Raw genomic sequence first — 22850 nt, 5'->3', positions numbered from 1 at the left:
TTTCTTGTGTGCAACTTATGTCCTCTTTCCATACCCAGTCTGTTAATCTATGTCTTTTTATTGGGAAATTGACTTTATTGATGTTAAGAGATATTAAAAAATAGTGATTGCTGTTTCCTGTTATTTTTGTTGTTAGAGGTGGAATTATGTTTGTGTGTCCCTCCTCTTTTAGGCTTGTTGCAAGAAGATTACTTTCTGTACTTTTTCTAGGTTATAGTTTGCCTCCTTGTGTTTGAGTTTTCTATCTATTTTCCTTTGTAGGGATGGATTGGTAGAAAGATATTGTGTAAATTTGGTTTTCTCATGGAATACCTTGATTTCTCAATCTATGTTAATTGAGAGTTTTGCTGGATATAGTAGCTTGTGCTGGCATTTGTGTTCTCTTAGTGTCTGTATGACAGCTCTCCATGATCTTCTACTTTTCATAATCTCTGTTGAGAAGTTTGGTGTAATTCTGATCGGTCTGTTTTCATGTTATTTGACCTTTTCCCCTTTTGCTTTTAATATTCATTCTTTGTTTTGTGCATTTGGTGTTTTGACTGTTATGTGATGGGAGGAATTTCTTTCCTGGTCCAATAACTTTGGAGTTCTCTAGCTTCTTGGATGTTCATGGGCATCTCTTTCTGTAGGGTATAAAAGTTTTCTTCTATAATTTTGTTGAAAATAGCTACTGGCCCTTTAATTTGGGAATCTTTGCTCTCTTCTATTCCTAATTTCCTTAGATTTTATCTTCTCATTTGGTCCTGGACTTTTTGGATTTTGGGTTAGGAGCTTTTGGTGTTCTACATTTTCTTTGAGGGTTGTATATGTGTTTTCAATGGTATCTTCTGCCCCTGAGATTCTCTCTTCTATCTCTTATATTCTGTTAGTGATGCTTGTATATATGATCCCTGATCTCTTTCCTAGGTTTTCTATCCCCAAGGTTGTTTCCCTTTGTGGTTTCTTTATTGTTTCTATTTCCATTTTTAGATCCTGGACGGCATTGCTCAAATTCTTCACTTGTTTGGTTATGTTCTCCTGTAATTTTTTAAGGGACTTTTTTGTTTCTTCTTTAAGGACTTCTACTTGTTTACCTATATTGTCCTATAATTCTTTAAGGGAGTAATTTATGTCCTTCTTAAAGTCCTCTATCATTATCATAATATGTGATTTTTAAATGCAAATCTTGTTTTTCCAGTGTGTTAGGATATCCAGTAATTGTTTTGATGTGAGAACTGGGCTTTGATGATACAAGGTAGTCTTTTATTCTGTTGCTTAGATTCCTGTGCTTGCCTCTCACCATCTAGTTTTTTCTGGTGTTAGCTGGTCTTGCTGTTTCTGACAGGGTTTTGACCCTCCTGTAAGTCTGTGTATCAGCACTCTTGGAGACTGATTTTCTCCAGTGGGATCTTGGTGCAGAGCACTGTGGTCAGCTCCAGGTGCAGGTAGAAGCCAGAAAGATCCTGTCCCAGACTGCTCCTGGGTTCTTGACCTAAGTGCTCCAGGTTTGATCCTTTTGGGCCAGGGATGTGAGCAGAAGTGGTGGTTTCCTCTATGCTCTCAGGATTGTCCACACTTTTGAGAGTCCAGCTCTCTCCCCCACGGGATCTGGATATAGAGAGTTGTGGGATGCAGTCAGCTCTGTCTTCAGGCAGAAACCAGAATGTGTACTCCATTTTTGAACTAGAGTATTTGATTTTTTTGATATCTAACTTCTCAAGTTCTCTTTATATTTTATATATTAGAACTCTTTCAAATACGGAGTTCAGAAAAGTCTTTTCCCACTCTGTAGGCTGGTTCCTTGTCTGAATGACAGTGTCCTTTGCCTCAAAGTAGCCTTTTAGTTTCATGAGGTACTATTTATTAGTTGTTTATCTTAGTGCCTTCAATACTGGGACTCTGTTCAGAAAGCCATTTCCTGTGCCAATGAGTTCTAAGCTATTTCTCATTGCTTCTTCTGCCAGGTTAAGTATACCTGGTTTTATGTGTAGTTCTTTTATCCTTTTGAGTCAAGTTTTGTGCAGAGAGATGAATATAGATATTTTTGTATTCTTCTACATACGACATCCAATTTGACTAGCACAATTTTTTTGAACATACTGTCTTTTTTTTTTCAGTGTGTATTTCTGCCTTCTTTATAAAATATCAGGTATCCATAGAAGTTTGAATTTAAGTCTGGGTCTGCAGTATTTTTCCATTGATGAATGTGTCTATTTTTTTTTTGCCTGTACCATACTGCCCTCTTTAAAGTATAGCTTTGTAGTCTAACTTGAAATAGGGAATGGTACAATGTTCACAACTTCTTTTATTATTCATGATTGTTTTAACTACTCTGTGTTTTTTGTTTTTTCATGTAAAGCTGAGAATTGTTCTTTAATATATGTGAAGAATAGAATACTTTTAGTAAGATAATCATTTTACTACATAGTAAAAGATGAATATATTTATTATCTATACATTTATATCTAGATAATAATAGATACATAAATACTAAATAGATGAACATGGGGAATTTTTCCAACTTCTGATATGTTCTTTAGTTTCTTTTTTCAAAGACTTCCAAGTTTTTATATAAGTATTTACTTGTATGGTTAGACTTACCCCAAGATAAATATCTTATAAATTTCTATATTATTTCAGGGCATTGTGAAAGGTAATGCTTCCCTGATTCCTTTCTTATTTCATTTAGAATTTGTATATAAGAAGGGTACTAATCTTTCTGTTTAAATTTTATATCCGACTACTTTGCTGAAACTATTTCTCAGCTGTAGGAGTTCCTGGTAGAATTTTAGGATCACTTACACATAGTATCATATCAGCTTCAGGGAAATATACTTTGACTTAGTACTTTCCAATTTTTATCCCCATGACCACCTTCATTTATCTTATTCCTATAGGTAAAATTTCAACTACTATATTGAATTGAAGTGGAGAAACTGGCCTATCATTACTTGTTTCTTATTTCAGTAGAGCTGTGTGGGGTTTCTCTCGATTTAAGTTGATGTTGCCTATGGGACGCCTGTAAATTGCTTTTGTTATGTTTAGATAAATCCCTTGCATTTCTGGTCTCTACAGGACTTGTAGCATGGAGGGTGATTATATTTTGTCAAAGACCTATTCTGTAGACAATGAGACCATCATGTAGCTTTTTTCCACTTTGTCTATATTGTATATTACATTTATTGATTTAAGTATATTTAGCCATTCTTGCATTTTTGAAATTAGTCCTCTGTGATACTGGTGAATGGTCTTTTTGGTATGCTGTTGGATTAGGTTTACAAGTATTTTATTGAGTGAATTTGCATCCATATTATAAGGTAAATTCTTCTGTAGTTCTGTTAATTTCCTCTTTGATGTTTTTCTCAATGATCTTTGTTTACTTAAAGTATATTTTTAATAGGAAAAAGTGCGCACTTTGAAGTTTCTATTGAGGTTTATTCTTTCTTTACTATACTGATGTGATATAAGTAATTTCCTCTCTCTGTATTTGGTAGTGATTGTTTTGTGGTGTATAATACCAAGAATTTTAGGGAACAACAATACTACTTAAGTTTTTCCTTATAAAGGAAAAGGAAATACACTACTGACCTAATTCTATGAAGCAAATAGTATCATGATGTTGAAACCAAAGACAGCCTGCTACAATCATCTCAGTTATATGTTACCAGGAAATTAGGCTTGGTTGCAAGCATTTGACCTATTGATAAAATAATTATTAGGGTACAAAGACTCATACATAAGCCAGAGTAGCATTTTATTAGAGCTTGAAAGGTAAATAACAACAGTTTAGGCAGCTGTAATATCAATTATGTAACTTCTGGGATTATCAAGATGGATATGAAAAGAAAATAAAGTCATCTTATTTTAGATAAACTTAATATAGCAGTCAAGTTCAGCAATGGAGGGCTAAAATAGCTACACAGGTGAAATATATGTAGAGAAAGAGTGATAAGACACTTGACCTCAAAGTAAAATTGCACAATAGAATAAGTTATATTGCAGGACCCATAAAGAGGGAAAGGAAAAAAACTATACACTTGAGTTAGAACTCTTATAGGTCAGCAGTGAAGCCCTATATGTAATTTCATTGAGGAAGGGACTTCCAGGTAAATAAATATTCATCCTCAAAAAAGGCATGGTTTGATTGTCACTATCATGTCCCTACCAAATCTTTAAGTATACCAGCTTTCCTGATGGTTGATGCCTGGCCAAGTTATACCCAATTGGATATGCTCTTAGCATAAGAAATTAAAATGCGTATTTCAATCTTAACTTTTTGTCAGGTTAGAGTGTTTCCACTCAGGGTAGAGATCAGGAAGATTTGTCTTTCGTTTAGTGTTCTTCAACAAAATACTGATATCTTCTTCCCTTTTAAATGTGGCATTTTAATTCTTCACTTTCTTAAGATTTTTCTGTTACTAAGGAGTTGAGAGATGAGATCCAAAGCTAAATGTTGTTAGAGAGGGAGTGGTCAATCCTAAAATGCTTTCAAGCATGCTAATTGCCATCTAGCTAATACAGTATACTCCAAATTTAAAAGTCGATTATACAATATTAAGTGGGGGAAAAATAAGAGTATTTCATCTAAAATGTGGGTCTCTATTTTTTCTCTTCTCGTTTAATATGTTATTTTATATTTAATATATTAAAATATTAGAGAAAGCAATAAGAGAATAGAAATATAGAAAATAAATAAAATACAAAAATAAGTATAATTATATCTCTCACAAATGCCATGTTTCTGTTCTTAAAACAAAACTTATACACTTTACCCGAAAACTCATAAATATGATAAACACTTTAAGTAGAGTTACAAGACACATTGTTAACATGCAAAAACAGCAGTTTTATGTATTCTAAGGGAAAACTTTTTCAGACATTAGAAAAAAAATCCCATTCACAATTACTTTACAAAAATACAGTTAACTAAACCTAACCAAGGCAGTAAAAACTATACACAGTGAAACTGAAACCATCTCTCTTCCTTCCACGTCTTCAGGGAAATCATTTCCAAATAGACCAACTGCTGGTAGACTTGCTTCAGTTGTTAATTTCTCACACCAGAAAAAGGAGATACGCATGGAGGAGTAGCCTCTGTCAGGTTGACCTGTTATTCATACCAGTCAGACATATTTAATTAATAATTGATGTAAGTAGCCCCAGTACATGGTAGACTGTGCCATTTTGAGGTAACTAGACCTGGGCTATACGAGACTACATAAGACCTGGGAACAAACCAAGAAGCATCTTTCCTCATCATCTGCTTCACTTCTTGTCTCCAGGTTCACAGTTATGCTCCTGCCTTTGAATCTTTTCATGACGGACTAAATGTATGTAGGTTGAAATAGACACTCCCCTACTTGTATTGGTTTATTTCTGAGCAAACTAGAACAGATGGCTTTATTTAATTCGTATAAAATGCTGAAATCTTGACAGGAAATCACTTACATACAGGCATGGACAAGAACTTCCTGAACATACCTCAGTAGCAGAGGAAAAGCACACAAGAATTAACACATGGCAGTAACATGATATTCAGCTGTTTCTTCACAGCAAAGGAAGCAATCAATAGAGTGAACAGACAGCCCTCAGAATTGGAGAAATATTATAACACCTATATTTCAGTCAGGAGAGTTCTGTCTAGAAAATATAATAAACAGTGTAACAAACACAAAATATAATCAGACTGCTAATCAATAAATGAGATAAAGAAAAAAAACAGACTTCTCTTAAAAGAGCAAAGACAAATGGCAATAAACAATTTAAACAACATCGTTTTTTCATTTTTTATTGGATATTTTTCTTTATCTACATTTCAAATATTATCCCCCTTCCTGGATTCCCCTCCGGAAATCCCCTATCCCACCCCTACTCCCCCTGCTTCTGTGAAGGTGCTTTCCCGCCCACCCACCCACTCTCTCCCATTTCCCTGCCCTGACATTCCCAACACTGGGGCATCCAGCCATCACAAGACCAAGGGCTTTAACTCTGATTGATGCCTGACAAGGCCATCCTCTGCTACATATGTGACTAGAGCCTTGGGTCTGTCCATGTGTACTCTTTGGTTGGTGGTTTAGTCCCTGGGAGCTCTGGGTTGTCTGTTTGGTTGGTATTGTTGCTTTTTCTATGGGGTTGCAAACCCTGCATCTCCTTCAGTCCTTTCTCTAACTTCTCCATTGGGGACCCCATTCTCAGTTCAGCTGTGAGTATCCGCCTCTGTATTTGTTAGGCTTTGGCAAAGCCTCTCAACATCATAGCCATCAGGAAATGCAAATTAAAACTACTTTGATAATCCACCTCAACTCAGAATAATCATCAAAAATGAAGCAACCAAACAATCAAACAAACAAACAAACAAACAAACAGAAAAGATTACAAAATGAAGAGGCAGAAAAATCATGGTAAGGACCTAGAAAAAGAGTACCATTATTCATTGAAGGAGCCATCATGCAAATCACTATGGAATTTTCCAAATAAATTAAGAATAGAATTGCCATATATACTTGGTGCTTTCCATTGTTGTATTAAGCTCCATGACCAAAAGCAACTTAGAAGGGAACATTTTTATTTGTCTTCCAAGTTATAGTCTACAATTGAGAGACTCCAAAACTGGAACTCAAGGCGTAAAACTGAAGGCCAGAAACAGAATAGCAGAACAGGATAAGATTCTTACGTGCTTGTTATTCTTGTCTAGATCAAAGGTCTTTCTTCACACTGGCCAGGCCTACCTACTGAGGAATGGTACTTTCAATAGTGTGCTGGGTTTCTAGGCATTGATTAGCAGTTAAGAGAACACCAATAGAGAAGGGGATGGGGAGAGGTTAGGGGGATGTTGGCCCAGAAACCGGGAAAGGGAATAACAATCAAAATGTAAATAAGAAATACCCAAGTCAATAAAGATGAAAAAAAAAAAAAGAAAAGAAAAGAAAATGCCTCACAGATATGCCTAAAGGTCAGTCTGGTAGAGAACATACCTCCATTGAGTTTGTTCATTGCAAATGGATCAAGTTGTTAGTCAATGTCAACTACCATACTATATGACCTAGCTGTATCTTCCAAGCATATGCCTGAATTTCTCCATATTCGTTTTTACTGACACTTGCCCATCTATAATTTTTGGTTCAATATTCAGAGTAGTATAGCAATGGAATCAGACTTGATGTCCATTAACAATTGGAAAAATGAATTGTAGTTCCTAAACACAACGGCATTCTTTTTAGTCATATAGAAAATGAAATTGTGAAATTTTCAAAAAATTAATGGTTTTAGAAAATGTTAAATTAAGCAGGATAATTCAGACTCAGAAAACAAATACTGAATGCTCTCTCTTAAATGAGGATCCTAGTTTTTAATATGGCCAAACATGACTCATGTGCTTTGTGTCTTATGATACATAGACATAGGGCAGGGAGTCTTTGCATTGTGTATAGTGTGTGTGTGTGTGTGTGTGTGTGTGTGTGTGTGTGTGTATGTGTGCCAGGAAGCTACAGAGGTGATAAATGATGCTGACTATCAGGGAGCATAACATTATACATGTATCATGAATGTGGACAGGAGGCTACTGTGTGCGTTTTGGTCCAAGGGTCCTGAGGAACAAAAGTTAAAAAAAAAAATACAAAAAAAAAAAACAAAATTAAGGATAGCACAGGTAATCAATATAAAGCAGAGAATAAAATTTTAATTTATTTTATTTAAAATATTGTATTTATGATTGAACAGTGTAAGAGTGAGAATATCTAGTCTGGAATTATGACTTTTACCCCTTATTTCAAACGGACATGAAAGGTTAATGTGGCGTCCATTGTTCTAAGACTATATTGGCCAAACATGACTCACCTGCCTTGTGTCTTGTGACATATAGACATGGAGCAGGGAGTCTTTTAGTTGCAAGTCAATTTTGTTAACATTATTAAAATAAAAGATATTCTATAGGAAGAAATTTTAAATATAATATTGCACAAGCCAGGCTGATGGCATAGTTAATCAAAATCTTTATTTATAAAACATGAATATTTTGTATTATGTTTAGGATGTTCCTTACTTAGTGAACTTATTAAATAATACATATGATTCAAATTTTATCATGATTCTAATGGATTCTGACACTTTTTTATAAACATCATTTTCCACAAGAGAAACAGTAATGTCCAAGTATCCCACAGTTAATATACTATCATATATAATAACAGTTATATATATAAACAGTTAAATATATTATGCTGTAGTCACAAAAATGAGCAATTATTCATTATGCTCATACTCTCTAAATAGAACACAACCACTCTGTGATATGCCTCAAAATGAAAATGTGCCAGTCAATCGATTCAGAGATTAAAGGCTTTTGTTGCTAACCCTGACGTCCTGTGCTCATTTGCTGGGACTCATGGATTGAGGAGATGTTCTCCTGAAATTTGTTTTTTGACTTCAACCTATGCATCATTACATAAATATACATTGATGCACACCCACAAACAACCACAAATAAATAAACATGTGTTAGTAAAATGTAAAAATGTTTTATAACTTTAATTCTCTGATTTTTGAACTGATTATATAGGCTATATATAGCAGATATTCTGAAAATTTTTATGTGTTCTGAGTCTTTAATACAATATCTTGAAAAACATGTAGAGATGCATTTTAGTTGTTAACTTAGATGATTTGAGCCATATGATTTTATTTTCTAATCAAACACTGACTCACTGTGAGAGTAGAGTTCTTCCCAACATTTTCAAACCCTTAATCTCAACCAACATTAACATTTTATGTTTAATGATTCTGTGGTTTGCTTAAGTGGATGTTGTCACTAAATTATGTGTCAATATCTTCCCATTACATTGTAGAATTTTTTGGGAGTTCTTTGTTTGTTTATAACACATTGGCTTTATAGATTAAGTCATTTGTTCAGAGTTAAGGAAATGAGTCGAGGTTGAATTTAGTCTCCCAGACAGAAATAAATCCAATGAGCAGGAATCTGATTGTATCAGTCCCCACTACTTGTCAAGCCCTATGCAAGATTTGGATGTTGTGAACATGGGAAGTTCATGCACAGTGAAAAGATAATTTTAGTTCCCTGGAGTTTCAGGCCACATCAATAATTGTTACTATATGGTTATTCATCCTCTTTTTATTCAATTTGGCAAATATTATGACTGCATTAATCCGATTGAACATGTATAAGCATTAAAGATAATTTTAGAAACTTCTCACCTGCTTTTTCCTGCAAATTTCTCTTTCTTTTGCCTATCAATCAATTAGTATACCTTTGAGTTAGCTCCCTACCATCAAATTACTTGGGTAATAATATTCGTGAAGGTCAATAAACTTATCCACTGTGTTTTATTTTCTTATCTCTATAATTGGATAAATTTCTAAAACTACTCATTCCCAATTATAAACACTGTAAGAAATTAATATATAACCATTGCTCTTAAAATAAGGTTAATGCCCTGCATAAAAAACAAGAATGCAAATTATCGTGTGCTGTATTGAATTAATATTGGCTCTAGACTCTAGTATGAAAGTAGATATAGAAGGGAAAAAGAAAAAGAAAAGAAAGTAGATATAAAAGGGAGACTAATTTCCACGAAGTAAGTGCATGGGTGCATGGGTATGGTTTGAAGTTCCTCCATGAAAGTGGAATCAGTTTAGCTGTGGAAGAAGGATTGACTGGATCAGCAAAATTCATTAGCATTGCTTAACTCTTAAGCAAGAAAACATAAATAATAAAAGCTGTAATATAATGTATGCTATACAAACAGCTCAACTTATAGCCTTCCAAATTTTGTAGTTACTTTTGTAAATATCAATTTTTGTTTAACAACAAATGGTAATTGAAAGGTATTCAAAAATTAAGTGCTCATTAAAATACCCTTTTTCTTTTAAATATACACTCTGTCCTTCCTTGCTCCAAGATAGGACATTAAATATAGTTATTAGAATACATATAACATATAAAGGGAGAGAGGGAGTATTTGTATAAAAAATGTAGATAATGATTCCAAGCTTTCATTTTGACATATTCAGCAATATTGCACAATGAGGCACTTGAGCTTCATTCAATGAGTAACACAAATTCCCGAATTAAATTGCCTTCTAGCTTTAGTGTATTTGGACACGTACCTTTGTACTTTGACAACGAACTTCGGGAGCTAGTATAGAAACTGATTATCAAATAGTAAGCTAAATTAGGTTCAGTCTTCCCTTAGAAAGATGTGTTTATGGGAGAGACCAATAAGCATATAAAAGATGCGCATGGAAACTACATGCATACATGATACTTTGTTTATTATGATTATGTTTGCATAGCTTCTATAATATCACTAAGGACTCAAAATGCATATGAAAGTCAGATTTCAAAACCACCAAAAAGGACCTCTAAGCAAAGAGCTTATATGGGCTAGTCCCCGGCCCCCAGCAAGAATGTAGCAGAGAGCTGCCTCTTCTGGCCTCAGTGGAGTGGATGTTCCTAATCTTGTAGAGACTTGATGCCCCAGGGGGGTAGAAGGATACATGGGGAGATGTGGGAACCCTCTCAGAGGCAAAGGAGAGGGGAGATGGGGAGAAGAACTCAGCGAGGGCTTTCACAGCCCTTGAGATGTAAATATACACAAGAATTAATTTAGAAACTAAAAGAAAAGAGGAGTTTTTCATTTGGTGTATATTTTCTGTGAAAATTTTGTGTACACTGGGACTTGCTGTACCTCAAAAGCTCTGTAATCCCTTCAGTGTACAATGGACCTCATCCTAGATTGTCTGAGGCTTTCTAGGAAGGCTTTGATATCTTTCTCATACTTTCAAAGGTAGTAACTGAATTTCTGAAATTCTTATTCCTGTTCTCATTGGGCTGACCACCAAAAACCATAAAAAGAAAACAAAATTGAAACAATTTAAGCTTTTCTTTAAATTCTTCTTTTAAATTCTTCCAAACACAACCCCATAAGTAATATAATTTACATTATTTTATAACTGAGAATAAATCGGAGATGGTTTGCTTTTCTTTGTCTTATTATGCAGGCACACCACATTTTCACTTGCTATCAGCTAGGCATGGGTGATCGTGTGTAAACATTGTCATCAACATCTGTCCCTCACTGCCGTTGAATAAACATGTTTTAAATATCAATGCATATTATTACATGTGCAATAGCTAACTGCATAGTTAATTAAATGCTTATGAACATACTTCTTCCAAAATTAGCTGGATTTCTGTCATAGTAAACAATTTTTTTCTAAATTACCATGTGTTGACCACTATTGGTCTAAAACAGTCCTGGTGTGTTTTATATTCTTCTGTGAGGTTTCTACTTGATGTGGGGTCACATTGGCTACAGAACTGTTTATGATACATAAACTATCCAAGTACAAAAGCTCACTTAGAGTGCAGATGGAGTAAAAGGACAAAAAGATATAGAAGAATATAGAAGGAGCAGTCTTTCCAAGGAAGAAGATTATGTGTTTCACATCAGAAAATATTAGAGTAATAAAAATATGTTTGAAGAGTTATTGGACTTCACAGTTGATCCCTGAAGAATAAAAGGGGGAAAGGTATACAGGGGTGGTAAGCAGGAAAAGGAGTCCTTCAGAAAATTTCTCCTGCTTATTCTACCTACTTCTCCACTGCCCGGACATATGCACAGCTAGTACCGTGTGGAAAATGATCCACTTCAAAATCAAAGGAGTAGTTTACCATATTGATAGATGTCGGTGAGTTCTAGGAACCTGAGTTTGTATATATTTCTGGTCTAGAACCCCTCAGATGTTTTTGTATGCAGCCCAGAATTTTTTTTTTACAAGAAACACTGAAAATTGATTTGAGTTAACTTTTCTCATCTGAATTACCGTTCAGTATGGTTCACAGTTTCCACAGGGCCATCAAGTATACAGCTTCTGTTTCTGCAGTTAGCAAACTGAGTTTAAGTTTAAATTTAATGTTTCCTTCTTCTTAATATTATACAAACACATCGTTGCAAATATCTTAGTGTTCAAATATAAGACAGATTAAATTAGATAATGTATTTTAGTCTTCTTTTAAAGATAACATCAGTTACGTTTTAGGGTGTTTGATAAGTCACTCTTTCAATAGGTTTCCTTGTCAACATATAAAGGAAAAAAGAAGAAGAGAATTAATATGAACAACATATTTACAGATACTCTCTCAGAAAAATGAGGAGACTTCTCTACCAATTCCTTCTTCCCATGTTAATGTCAGTAAACCTCAATGGTATTGGAAAATTGTGGCAGATTTAGCCTTTTATAACTGAGGGTTCCAGCCTGGAATTTTAACCAATATCAGATAGAAAGTAATTTGCTGCTACATGGAACAAGAAGATAGTTTTACTATTAACATTGTTTTCTAAACAGAATTGTATAATTTCTATGTGCATATAGTTAGTGATATATTGGATATTATATGAAATCCAGAAATCACTTGAAATATAGTGAGTATTGGACGCTATATTGTGTGCAGACCCTGTGACTTTTTATATCTGAGACTTGAGAACCTGGAATAAACTGGTGCATAGTAAGGGACATGTTTATTTCTGTACCTAAAAAAGTGACTGTGGCCAACAAGAAAGCAGATTTTAAGCCAGTTTTTCTCAAATTTAATAGTATAGATACCTTATAAACTTGAATGAGAAGAACCATAATACTCATTTCATCTGTGTTTTATTGTTTTTCTTATTATTTTTTCTGCTTCTAAATTTTATACTTCCATCCATTAGACGTGTGGCTTTTCTCAAGTTAATCAATTTTTGATGGGCTACAGCCATAATTCTCAAAGTGTAATATTCAAAGAAATCATTTGAACAGCCTTTTGAAAAATGTAGTAGCCTGGAATAATACTCACAATTCATATTCAAATCCAAAAGTTGTGTAAATGTTACACAATATTAATAAACATCCAGAGAATGTTTGCTATGCTTGATGAAGGAACCATGATTAGCTAAATCCTGAATGCCCAATATTTCTTTCCTCTCTGATTTCCCAATATTACACACATTTCAGTGTATCTAAGAGCTGATTTGAACAACACTTATTTTATTGGTTGTTTTGCTTAGTGTCTATTTATTCATTTCCAGAACTTAACAAGATTGTGTTGGGTCAAGTGAACATCTTTACTAACCACTGATTTTATGACACTAAGAGGCAGAGGTAATTGTAATGAGTGAGTGTTACGTGGACTTTCAGCTCTTTCAGTGGCCTGCAACCCAAATACCATTATGTGACAACAACTTTTGGGGTTGCTTTTGTTTTTGACTTGAGTTAATACTTTTTGAAGTTTTTCTCAGTGATATAATTAACCTACACAAAGGCCTTCCCATACCACTGAATAACTACTAGTTAGTTAAGTAAACTAACATCAGTACTTAGTCTTCTGTATGTGCCTTGGTAAATATGTGTATGTGAAATGTAAGGGAACTACTTGATGACATCTAAATATTCTGAGAAAGGAAGGGAGATGTTTTATAGAAATAAAACCCTATATAATACTCTGATTCCGGTAATTCTATACTGTCTACTTATAAAGATGCTTTAAGGTGTGCCAAGAAAGTTGGGAAAACATTGGTTTTAATATCAAACAAAATCCAACAACAATAGCCAAGTTTATACTTGCCTATTGGGGACTTCCTGGAGTCCGAGAAATGCCCAGGTTGATACATTTACAACAGAATTAAAATCTTGGCAATTCTACTAGTTCACCCTTGGGTACCATTTTCTTTTGTGCTCTATATAACCTATAATGATGCTTCCACTTTTCTATTTTTATATGGCTGCATTGTAGGCAGCCGTAAGGACTTCCCCCAAAAGGACTTGGCTCCAGTGTTCGATTTTTTTTTCATTTCATTTCTACTTGTGCTTAAGCCCAGTTGAAATTATCAGAATTTGGTCAGTTCTCATTTCATGCCCCAATTTGTAAATAGTAGTGAACAAATTTCAACAAACTCTTCATCATTTCCTCTTTTTCTTTTTTTGAGGAGACACCAAATAGCTTTTGCTGGACAATAATGTCTGATGATGAAAGAGTACAGTTTTACAGTCAAACTGATATCATCTAGAATGAATAGATAAGTTTTAGACAAATTTGGAGTTGGAACCTTTGTAACTTCATTAATCTTCAATTATTGGTTTCCATGACTTAAATGAGTTCACACACTCAAAATGATCTGCCAGTATTTGTAATGGTCCATCTAACTTGGCACTTCAGCAGTCCTCTTTGAGATTTTCCTACCTACTTAGGAATTAGAAAGCTACCAACTCCTTTTCCCTGTGAATGTGTTATGTTATATTTTGGACATGATCAAGCAGCTTTTTAATTATTTATATTTTCAATGTCATGTTTACTTTCTCTATTTCTTTATTTGCTGAGGAGGCAAGCCAAAATGGGAGAGGAAAGTGCTGGAGGGATACAAAGGAAGCTTTTTTCTAGTGTCCCCTGTGGAGTTGGAACTTTAATGGAAAGAACAGAGAACATTTCCAGGCTACATAGGATACATTGATTAACTAATCAACTGGGAACAAAGCTACTACTCTACAAGCCATTCAGTTTAATATTTTTTTATTTTAAAGCATCAAGCTTCACAGGAAGTAGTATTAGATTTTGATATAGTACTCAATGGTAATATTCTAGTCAAATTACTCTTATGCACAAAACAGACATACCTCCACAGAGAGTGGGTGGGTGTGTGAAAATATAAAGGCAAATAGGAATATTGTATGACATATTGTGAAACTACTCATGTGAACTCTACTTTTCACTCTTATTATAATTGTTGATTTTGCTTTCAACATTCACACAACAGTATGTTATTTCTTTGACGTCTTATTGCTCTTGAACACCTCCATGTTCAACACAGGAATCCACATGAATCACATTTTAATGAGTTATAGTTTACATTACAACATAGCAATATATTATGGCAATATTTCTATCCTGATACAAATTAGTACCATTTGAACGGATTCTAAGTAATTAACTTGACAAGAAGCCCAGAAGTTGACACATGGGTTGTGATACACTGAAGTAAGATGTTTTTATATTATGGTCTCTGTTTTTAAACTATCCATGTTTATCCCTATGCGGGCTGAAGAATACCTGTAAAGATTACCTAAGGTCATCCTTTTAAATTTTCATCCATAAATCTGAATTTCATGGTTCATATTCACAATTCCTACACTTGCTTCAGGGTCTTTGGAAGTATTATCACTTCAAGTCTGTGAGTTCCAGGCCAACTTATAATACATAAAATTCTAGATCAGCCTGGGATAATCAGTGAGACATTGCTTCAACAAACAAAACATATCTCTATGCCTATATATGTGATCACATATCAGTACTGAATCTTGAAATATATGTGATACATGTCAATGACTGAATGTGTATGTTTGAGTGTTTTAGGGAGAAGAGAGCATAGGGGAATTACAGACATGAGATTAACACAGGGTTTGTTTAGGGTCTCCTTATGTGATTCAAAAATCATGTTCTATCACAGAGTACAAAAGTTTTTGCTGTTGACAATGACTTTTAATTGAATAGAAAATAGAAAAAGAATTATATAAATGTTATATTTTGAAAAACTGTAAAATTTTATGAAATAATTATCATCAATTAGAACAAAAAATGGTCCTCTATAAGAAATACATATATTAAATAATGTATATATTTATTTAATTTTCCTATAGTAATTATATGTAAGTTCTATTAGACAATAAAAACTCTAGTATATGCCAAAATTATTCATCATTGACTTGTACTGATTATGTGAAAATATGAAAATATTAATATTTATTTTTTCTCTTTGTCTCCCCTCCTTTTCCTCTACCGTGGCCCATTCCATCCCTTCCTTCTCTCCATTCCACTTCCTTCTCTCTATTGTAGCATCAGATGAAGAAAAGCCTACTTCAGCAGGTAAACTTCCTACATGACAAATATTTGTTTTTCTATTATATTTAATACCTTAGTAGTGGGAATTTGGATTGGGGATATGACTCAGTTGCATAGTACTTGCCTAGCCTTAGTTTCAATCTACTGGATTATCCACAGCTTGCTCAAATGGATTTTAAGTCAAGTATGATGGTACACACCTCTAATTCCTGCCCCTAGGAGCCCGATATAATAACTCATATATCTACAGTACTCAGAACATTTCTGAATAGCCTATACTGCTGTCATAAAACTTTATATTAATATTAATATTAATGTCCTATCTTAAAGCAACACAGTGAACAAAAAAAAATGAAAGGTCAAGCTTTGAAGAACATTTTCTTCATGTTACAACCAGAAAATTAGCAGTTTTGTTTGCATTTTTATTTCATAAGTAGGCTACAGTTAGTTTGAATGATGTTGTCTCAGGAAATTGAGTGAAAAAAAAATAACCTTAAATGAACTAACAGAGGAAACCATATCAACATCAACACTAAACAATATGGAAACATGGAAATTTAGGGTATTGTGAAAATGCTAGAGATAATTAAGGTTAAATATTTCAATTATATTTTAAAAAGAAAAATATAAATTTCTGAAATACATTCTATATGGTAATATGTTGACTTATCAAATACAGTCATGATATTCATGTTTGAGGATGAAAATTGTGTGGTTGGCTAAGTCACATATTTAAAATTTTTAATTTCTATAATTTTTATTGTAATAGTCTTTCAACCCCAAAGCTTGACTTTGCTTTCATCTAACTGACTGTCATTTTTAAACACAAGGTAAGTCTTAACGTAACTATCACAGAAAGTGTCAGTGTCTACATTGGTAGAATGAAATATGGGCCCCTAAAGTGTGACTGGACAGACCAAGAAGAAACAGTAGAGTAGATAACATAATTCCATAGGCAGGGAAAATCTCACTTGATTGATAATTAACCAAACACCAGAGTCATAGAACAGCCACATGGAGAGACGAAAGAAGGCCTGAGATGAAGACAAAGAAGCTGTGAAGAGGAAAGGCTTGGCGAAGTCAGTCGTAGACAATTTCCTCCTAAGTCAAGGAGGGAAGCCCTTAGGGCTGAGAAATAATAGATAAATTAAATAAATACATAAATGGTTTTCAAACCTAAAAGGAACTTGGGTTGACTAAATGGCAAAGATAATTGGGGTTGTGTGCTTAACCTTGATTATGAATATGATTTGACTGAAAAATGTCAAGAGGGTAGCAAAAGACACTGCTGAGTGAGGATGCTTCCAAGATGTCTCATTAAAGAAAGAGAATGCTGTTGGTCAGCTCTAGTCAACATGTAGGGGACTGAATGGAATGAGCAAACAGAAGGAGCAGGTGTCTGTTTCCTGGACATGAAATGAGCCTCTCTAGCACATGGCCCAGCTAGTATAGACAAACTTCAGTAACAAATGAATAAATAGTTCTCTTTATGATTTCCTTAAAAACCTAGACTGTATCCTGATGAAAAGTTGGGCTAACACAGTGATTCTCTTCGTTCTTTCATATCAAGTGCAGCCAGGACCATTCATAGAATTCTTTTCAACTGTCATGGCCTCATGATTTCTGCTTTTGTGTTAACCTAGGGAAGGATTTTTTGTAAGAATAGAGAAAAAGATCAAAATAATCTGGATTATGACAAAATAATTAATGTACAATTTCTTTGATAAATCACAGTGATACATGAAAATTATATCACATAGTATATATTACAACTGTCCTAAAAATCCCATTGGAAATTCAGAAAACTCCATAACTTATGTTTCAATTTTATACCATCTACACTAATTTGGATGAGGAAAACCGTTTGCCATTTTTTTCTACTCCAACTGGCATTGTTTCCTTTTCTTCAAACTTGTAAAATTTATGACTGAGTAACAGATTCATAGATGGTTGGGCTTCTTCTGTGTAATTTATAACTTTTTTTCTTAACTTCAAATCTTTCATGTTGAAAGGTTTTTGTAAAGATAACTTCTTATTCGCAAACCACAATATTATTCATCTCTGGATATTACCCAGTCCTTACCCAGTCCTCTGCTTTCTAAGGCTAGTTAAATCTAATTTCTGCTCACATATCACACTTTGATAATGTTGTCTGCCAAGCCTGTTGTCCCATTGCAAAATAAATCTCTCCTTGAGTCATCATGATTAATTATAACTAGGTGTTAGCTATATTTAAGTGATTTATTACTTATTTATTTAGAATATATTCATATGAAGACAAGTGGAACTAGACATGTCCCTATGAATGTTGAATTCACCTTAGAATTATATGAACTTTATAAATTTTATAACATATATCTTGTAGCAAGTTTTTAATAAAAGTTTAATGTTATTGTCTATGACACTATTGATGTTTATTAGCTTTGTAGATGGCCAGCCTTTAAAACTAAGGCATAGACCCTGCATTACTTCTTCCTTTTTACAACATCATTCAGTGCCCCAGTAATCCCTTTCTACTCTCTGTTTCTACGTATGCAAATACTATAACCAATTTAACATATGTAGTTGTAGAATTATCCGTGCTACTGCAGATGTCAAAAACTCTTTGCTTAAGATTGAATTATGCTCCACTATATGTCTTAATATGGGTGATAACTTCATTCTCTACTTTTCGATAGGTGGAAACCAAGGTTGTCTCCATACCTTAGCTATCATGTAATGCTTCAGTAACATGGTAGTGCACATAGTTTTATGATATGGTAGTTATACATTGGATATACTGCCAGAAGAGTGTTGTTTTATGCTGTAGTTTTATGTGTGTTTGTGGAAATTCTATACTAACTTCAAGGTTATTCTGAGGTATAATCAACAGGGTCTCCTGGTTCTTCCACTCAAGAACTAAAAAGCCAATGTCAAATAGATTGAATCCATAAACATAATTCCTGGAACACAGCAAATCCTATAGTAAATTCAGTAGACTGGTTTTAGGATTATGGCCTGAAAATGATTGTTTGAGCATAACAATAAATCTTGGATAGCAAAAGAATTAAGCAATGTGAGCATATCAAATACAAAGCTTCAAAGATGATGGCAATGAAAAGGCATCCCATAAAAAGGAATATAAGACTTGAGACACATATACCTACTATAAACTTAATTTAGGAAAAGAAACATGATTCATTAAGAGATCCTAAATGAATAGATTAAAAACTAGTCAAATAAATTTCATAGACCCTTCTTCAAAGCTGACCATGGCATGTAAAAGAGTGTTAACCCCCAGGGATTGTGTCAAGAAATATAAATCAGCAATTAGACAAGATGGATGAAGCAAAGAAGTGCAGGCCGACAGGAGCCGGATGTAGATCGCTCCTGAGAGACACAGCCAGAATACAGCAAACACAGAGGCGAGTGCCAGCAGCAAACCACTGAACTGAGACTAGGACGCCCGTTGAAGGAATCAGAGAAAGAACTGGAAGAGCTTGAAGGGGCTCGAGACCCCTTATGAACAATAATGCCAAGCAACCAGAGCTTCCAGGTACTAAGCCACTACCTAAAGACTATACATGGACTGACCCTGGACTCTGACCTCATAGGTAGCAATGAATATCCTAGTAAGAGCACCAGTGGAAGGGGAAGCCCTGGGTCCTGCTAAGACTGAACCCCCAGTGAACTAGATTGTTGGGGGGAGGGCGGCAATGGGGAGAGGATGGGGAGGGGAACACCCATAAAGAAGGGGAGGGGGAGGTGTTAGGGGGATGTTTGCCCGGAAACCGGGAAAGGGAATAACACTCGAAATGTAAATAAGAAATACTCAAGTTAATAAAAAAAAAAAATAAAAATTAAAAAAAGTCATCAAAATCCATGGAATGTGTCATAAAAGAAATAAATTATTTTGTAAACTAAAAAAAAAAAAGAAATATAAATCAGAACAGTGGTAGTTCACCATTTCAGGTGAGTTAGAGATGGATTTTATCAAAAAGCTATAAAATTCCTAACAATGATAACTATTTACACTTTGTAAAACCTATAATTTTCTTTATTTATTTATAAATTTAATATTTCATAACTTAAATACAATTCTGTGTATTTGGTATTGGCTAAATCATGAGTCATGATAGTGACATACTTAGATTCAAACATTTACACAATTTTTTTGCAAACTCTGTGAATTTCACTTTAGCAACTGCAGTGCTTTGTAAATAATTTTAAAATATTTTTAAATTATATGTTTAGCTATTTAGTAAACCCACCTTATCAAATATAGTTTATACACATATATAAAAGGTACAGAGCGCTGTCTTTTTGAATAATATTACAAGGTTTTAGTTTTAAATGAAAAACTATAAATAAAACAATGTATACCTATACCAAAGCACAGTAATTAGATATCTTTCTGTAAGTTTTGAAACATTTTTATTAGCCCTACCAAACCATTACTTCTGTTATGGTGACTTATTTTTTTAAACTCTAACATTTATTTTGTCTGTTTTCTATTTTCTTGTGGAGGTTAATTCTGCATGGCTGACTATGCTCAATTATTCTACAATTCATACATTTTAGAAAGAAACGCTATCTTTCCAGGCTGTTTCCTAATGAGCAAGGGCTGCCCCCTCATTTGATCTTTGGACTTTATTTCCTTGGGGCCTGAAATAGAGCTCCGCATTTTCATTCTTCTCTGTCTTGCATTTGTCATGAATGTTCTGTAATTCTTTGTGGAGAAATGCATATTTTCTCTCCATTGCCTGAAGAAACTTTACTAATTATTTTACCAAGAATAGTCTTATTCATAAATATATTCAAAATAGGCTTAAATATTAAAACCTAATTTATAAAAACCAAAGTTTATTGCTACACTTTGTAAACCCAGAAAGAAGCAATTGTTTCTAGATTCTCATAGAAATGAAAAAGAGATAATTGTTTTGAAAGATTTAACTTGACTGGTCTTCCAAGGCACTAACAGAAACAATCACAGAATAAACCATGTTCAGCAATGCATTTTTATTGGTGTAATCATGATATTGATGTATAGACAAAAAATTGCAATTTTCTCCTTGTTATATTTATATAACAAATTTTTTCATATATTATTAAGGTAAACCTTGTAGATTATGGTATCAGTAGGGCTGTTTTGATACCCTGAAACTGGAGTTCCAGGAAACTCTGAGGTGCCTGCCCTGTGGTTACTGGGAATTGAACCTGGCTACTCTGGAAGAATAAAGTATTCTCTTAACCAGTAAGCCATCGCTAAAACTCCCTAGTGTGGATTTCTTTTTGAAGGATCATGTACTGTATGGCATTATATACAGAAAAAGTTTATGAATTAAACCACCAAAAAGTAAAAATGTATTTTAACCAGAAAGATTTGTACCTTCATCTACATATATATATATATATATATATATATATATATGCAGTTTTGTCATGTATCATCCTACTTTCAAAACTTTACAACTGGAACAAGCAAATCAGATGTTATTGTCAAGTAAAATCTCTCAAGGTACAATGAAAATGATACTTATATTCTGGAATATGTGTATGAATCTCAAAACACATCCATTCAAAACCAATTGTGTTGTGGCATGGTTTTAGGTTGAAGAAACAAAAACTTCCTATTTGAAATTATTTATGGTTTATTTGTAACATGTCTGCTAGAAGCATACTTTGTTGCATACTATATAACTAGTATGTATACGATGATATATTTATATAATATTTATATTAGTAGTATATATTCCATCCCACACTCAAGACTTCTATTTCTTTTTAAATTTATTTTTCTCTCATGCAATACATCCTGACTGTAGCATCCTACCACTCCTCCAAGTTCCCTCCCTAACTCCCATCCCTGGCCCTCATATCTAATGTTCCTCTCTTTCCCTCTAGTAAAGGATAGACTTCATAGGGATATCAACTGAACATAGCTTAACAAGATATGGGATAAGGGATATCAGCTTAACATAGCTTAAGCCTAGGCACAAACTCATATCCACGGCTGACTACAACCAACCAGTAGGCAGAAAAGGTTCCTAAGAGCAAGCAAAAGAGTTAGAGGCACCCCGCAGCCACCAAGGAGTCCCATAAAATCCCTAAAATAAATAACCACAATATATAAATAGAGTATCTAGCACAGACTCATGTAGGTTCAATGACTGATGCTTCTGTTTATACCTCACTGTGAGCGCTGCTTAGTTGATTCTGTGAGTCTTGTTCTTTTTGTATCCTGGACCCATCGGGCTCCTACAATCTTTCTTCTTTTACTTCAGAGTTCCCAAAGTTTTGCCTTATGTTCGGCTGTAGTTCTCTGCTTGCATCAACTGCTAGAGGAACCTCTCTGATGACAAGTGGGCTAGACACTGTCTGTGATTACAGCAGAATAACATTAGGAATCATTTCATTGACTTTTGATTGCCACTTGTGTTTGGTTTTACCCTAGTTCACTGGATCATCCAGCTTCTTGTTCCTGGCTATCAGTGCAGTGTGGGGCATGGGCTCCTCTCACTTTTGGGCCAAAAATTAGACCAGTCATTGATTGGTGGCCTCTTCAACAAGCTGTCAGCCACCATTGCCCCAGCACGTCTTGCAGGCAGGGCAAGCTGAAGGTTTTTTGCTTTTAAAATTAATTTTTCTTGAGTATTTTATGTATTTTTATTTCAAATGCTATCCTGTTTGCCCCCTTTCCAGACCCCTTCTCCTACTTCTCTCAGAATGCTCTCATTCCCTCTACCCACTCCAACCTCAATGCCTTGGCATTACCCTACATTGGGGAAAGAAGCCTTCACAGGACCAAGGGCTTTTCCTCCCATTGATGCTGGACAATGCCATCCTCTGCCACATGGGGTTGGAGTCATGGGTCCCTCCATGTGTACTCATTGGTTGGTGGTTTAGTCCCTGGGAGCTCTAGTGGGATTTCGTTGATATTGTTGTTCTTCCTATGGAGTTGCAAACCCCTTCAGCTCCTCCGTCTTTTCTCTAACTCCTCATTGGG

General features: G+C 34.4%; 1 protein-coding gene across 2 annotated transcripts in view; it reads left to right on the top strand.

The window, feature by feature from the left end:
* The window catches only part of Edil3 (EGF like repeats and discoidin domains 3), a 498350-nt gene that overhangs the window by 146640 nt on the left and 328860 nt on the right, over positions 1-22850 (top strand). For both annotated transcript variants that reach the window (XM_032899069.1, XM_032899068.1), the window contains one exon: positions 15860-15889. In XM_032899069.1, the coding sequence (XP_032754960.1) occupies positions 15860-15889 (30 nt within the window). The remainder of the gene's footprint in view (positions 1-15859; positions 15890-22850) is intronic.

Source organism: Rattus rattus, chromosome 3 (genome assembly GCF_011064425.1).
Source record: "Rattus rattus isolate New Zealand chromosome 3, Rrattus_CSIRO_v1, whole genome shotgun sequence".
NCBI lineage: Eukaryota > Metazoa > Chordata > Mammalia > Rodentia > Muridae > Rattus > Rattus rattus.
The sequence above is the reverse complement of the archived record's forward strand: the minus strand, read 5'-3'. Positions and strand labels throughout refer to the sequence as shown.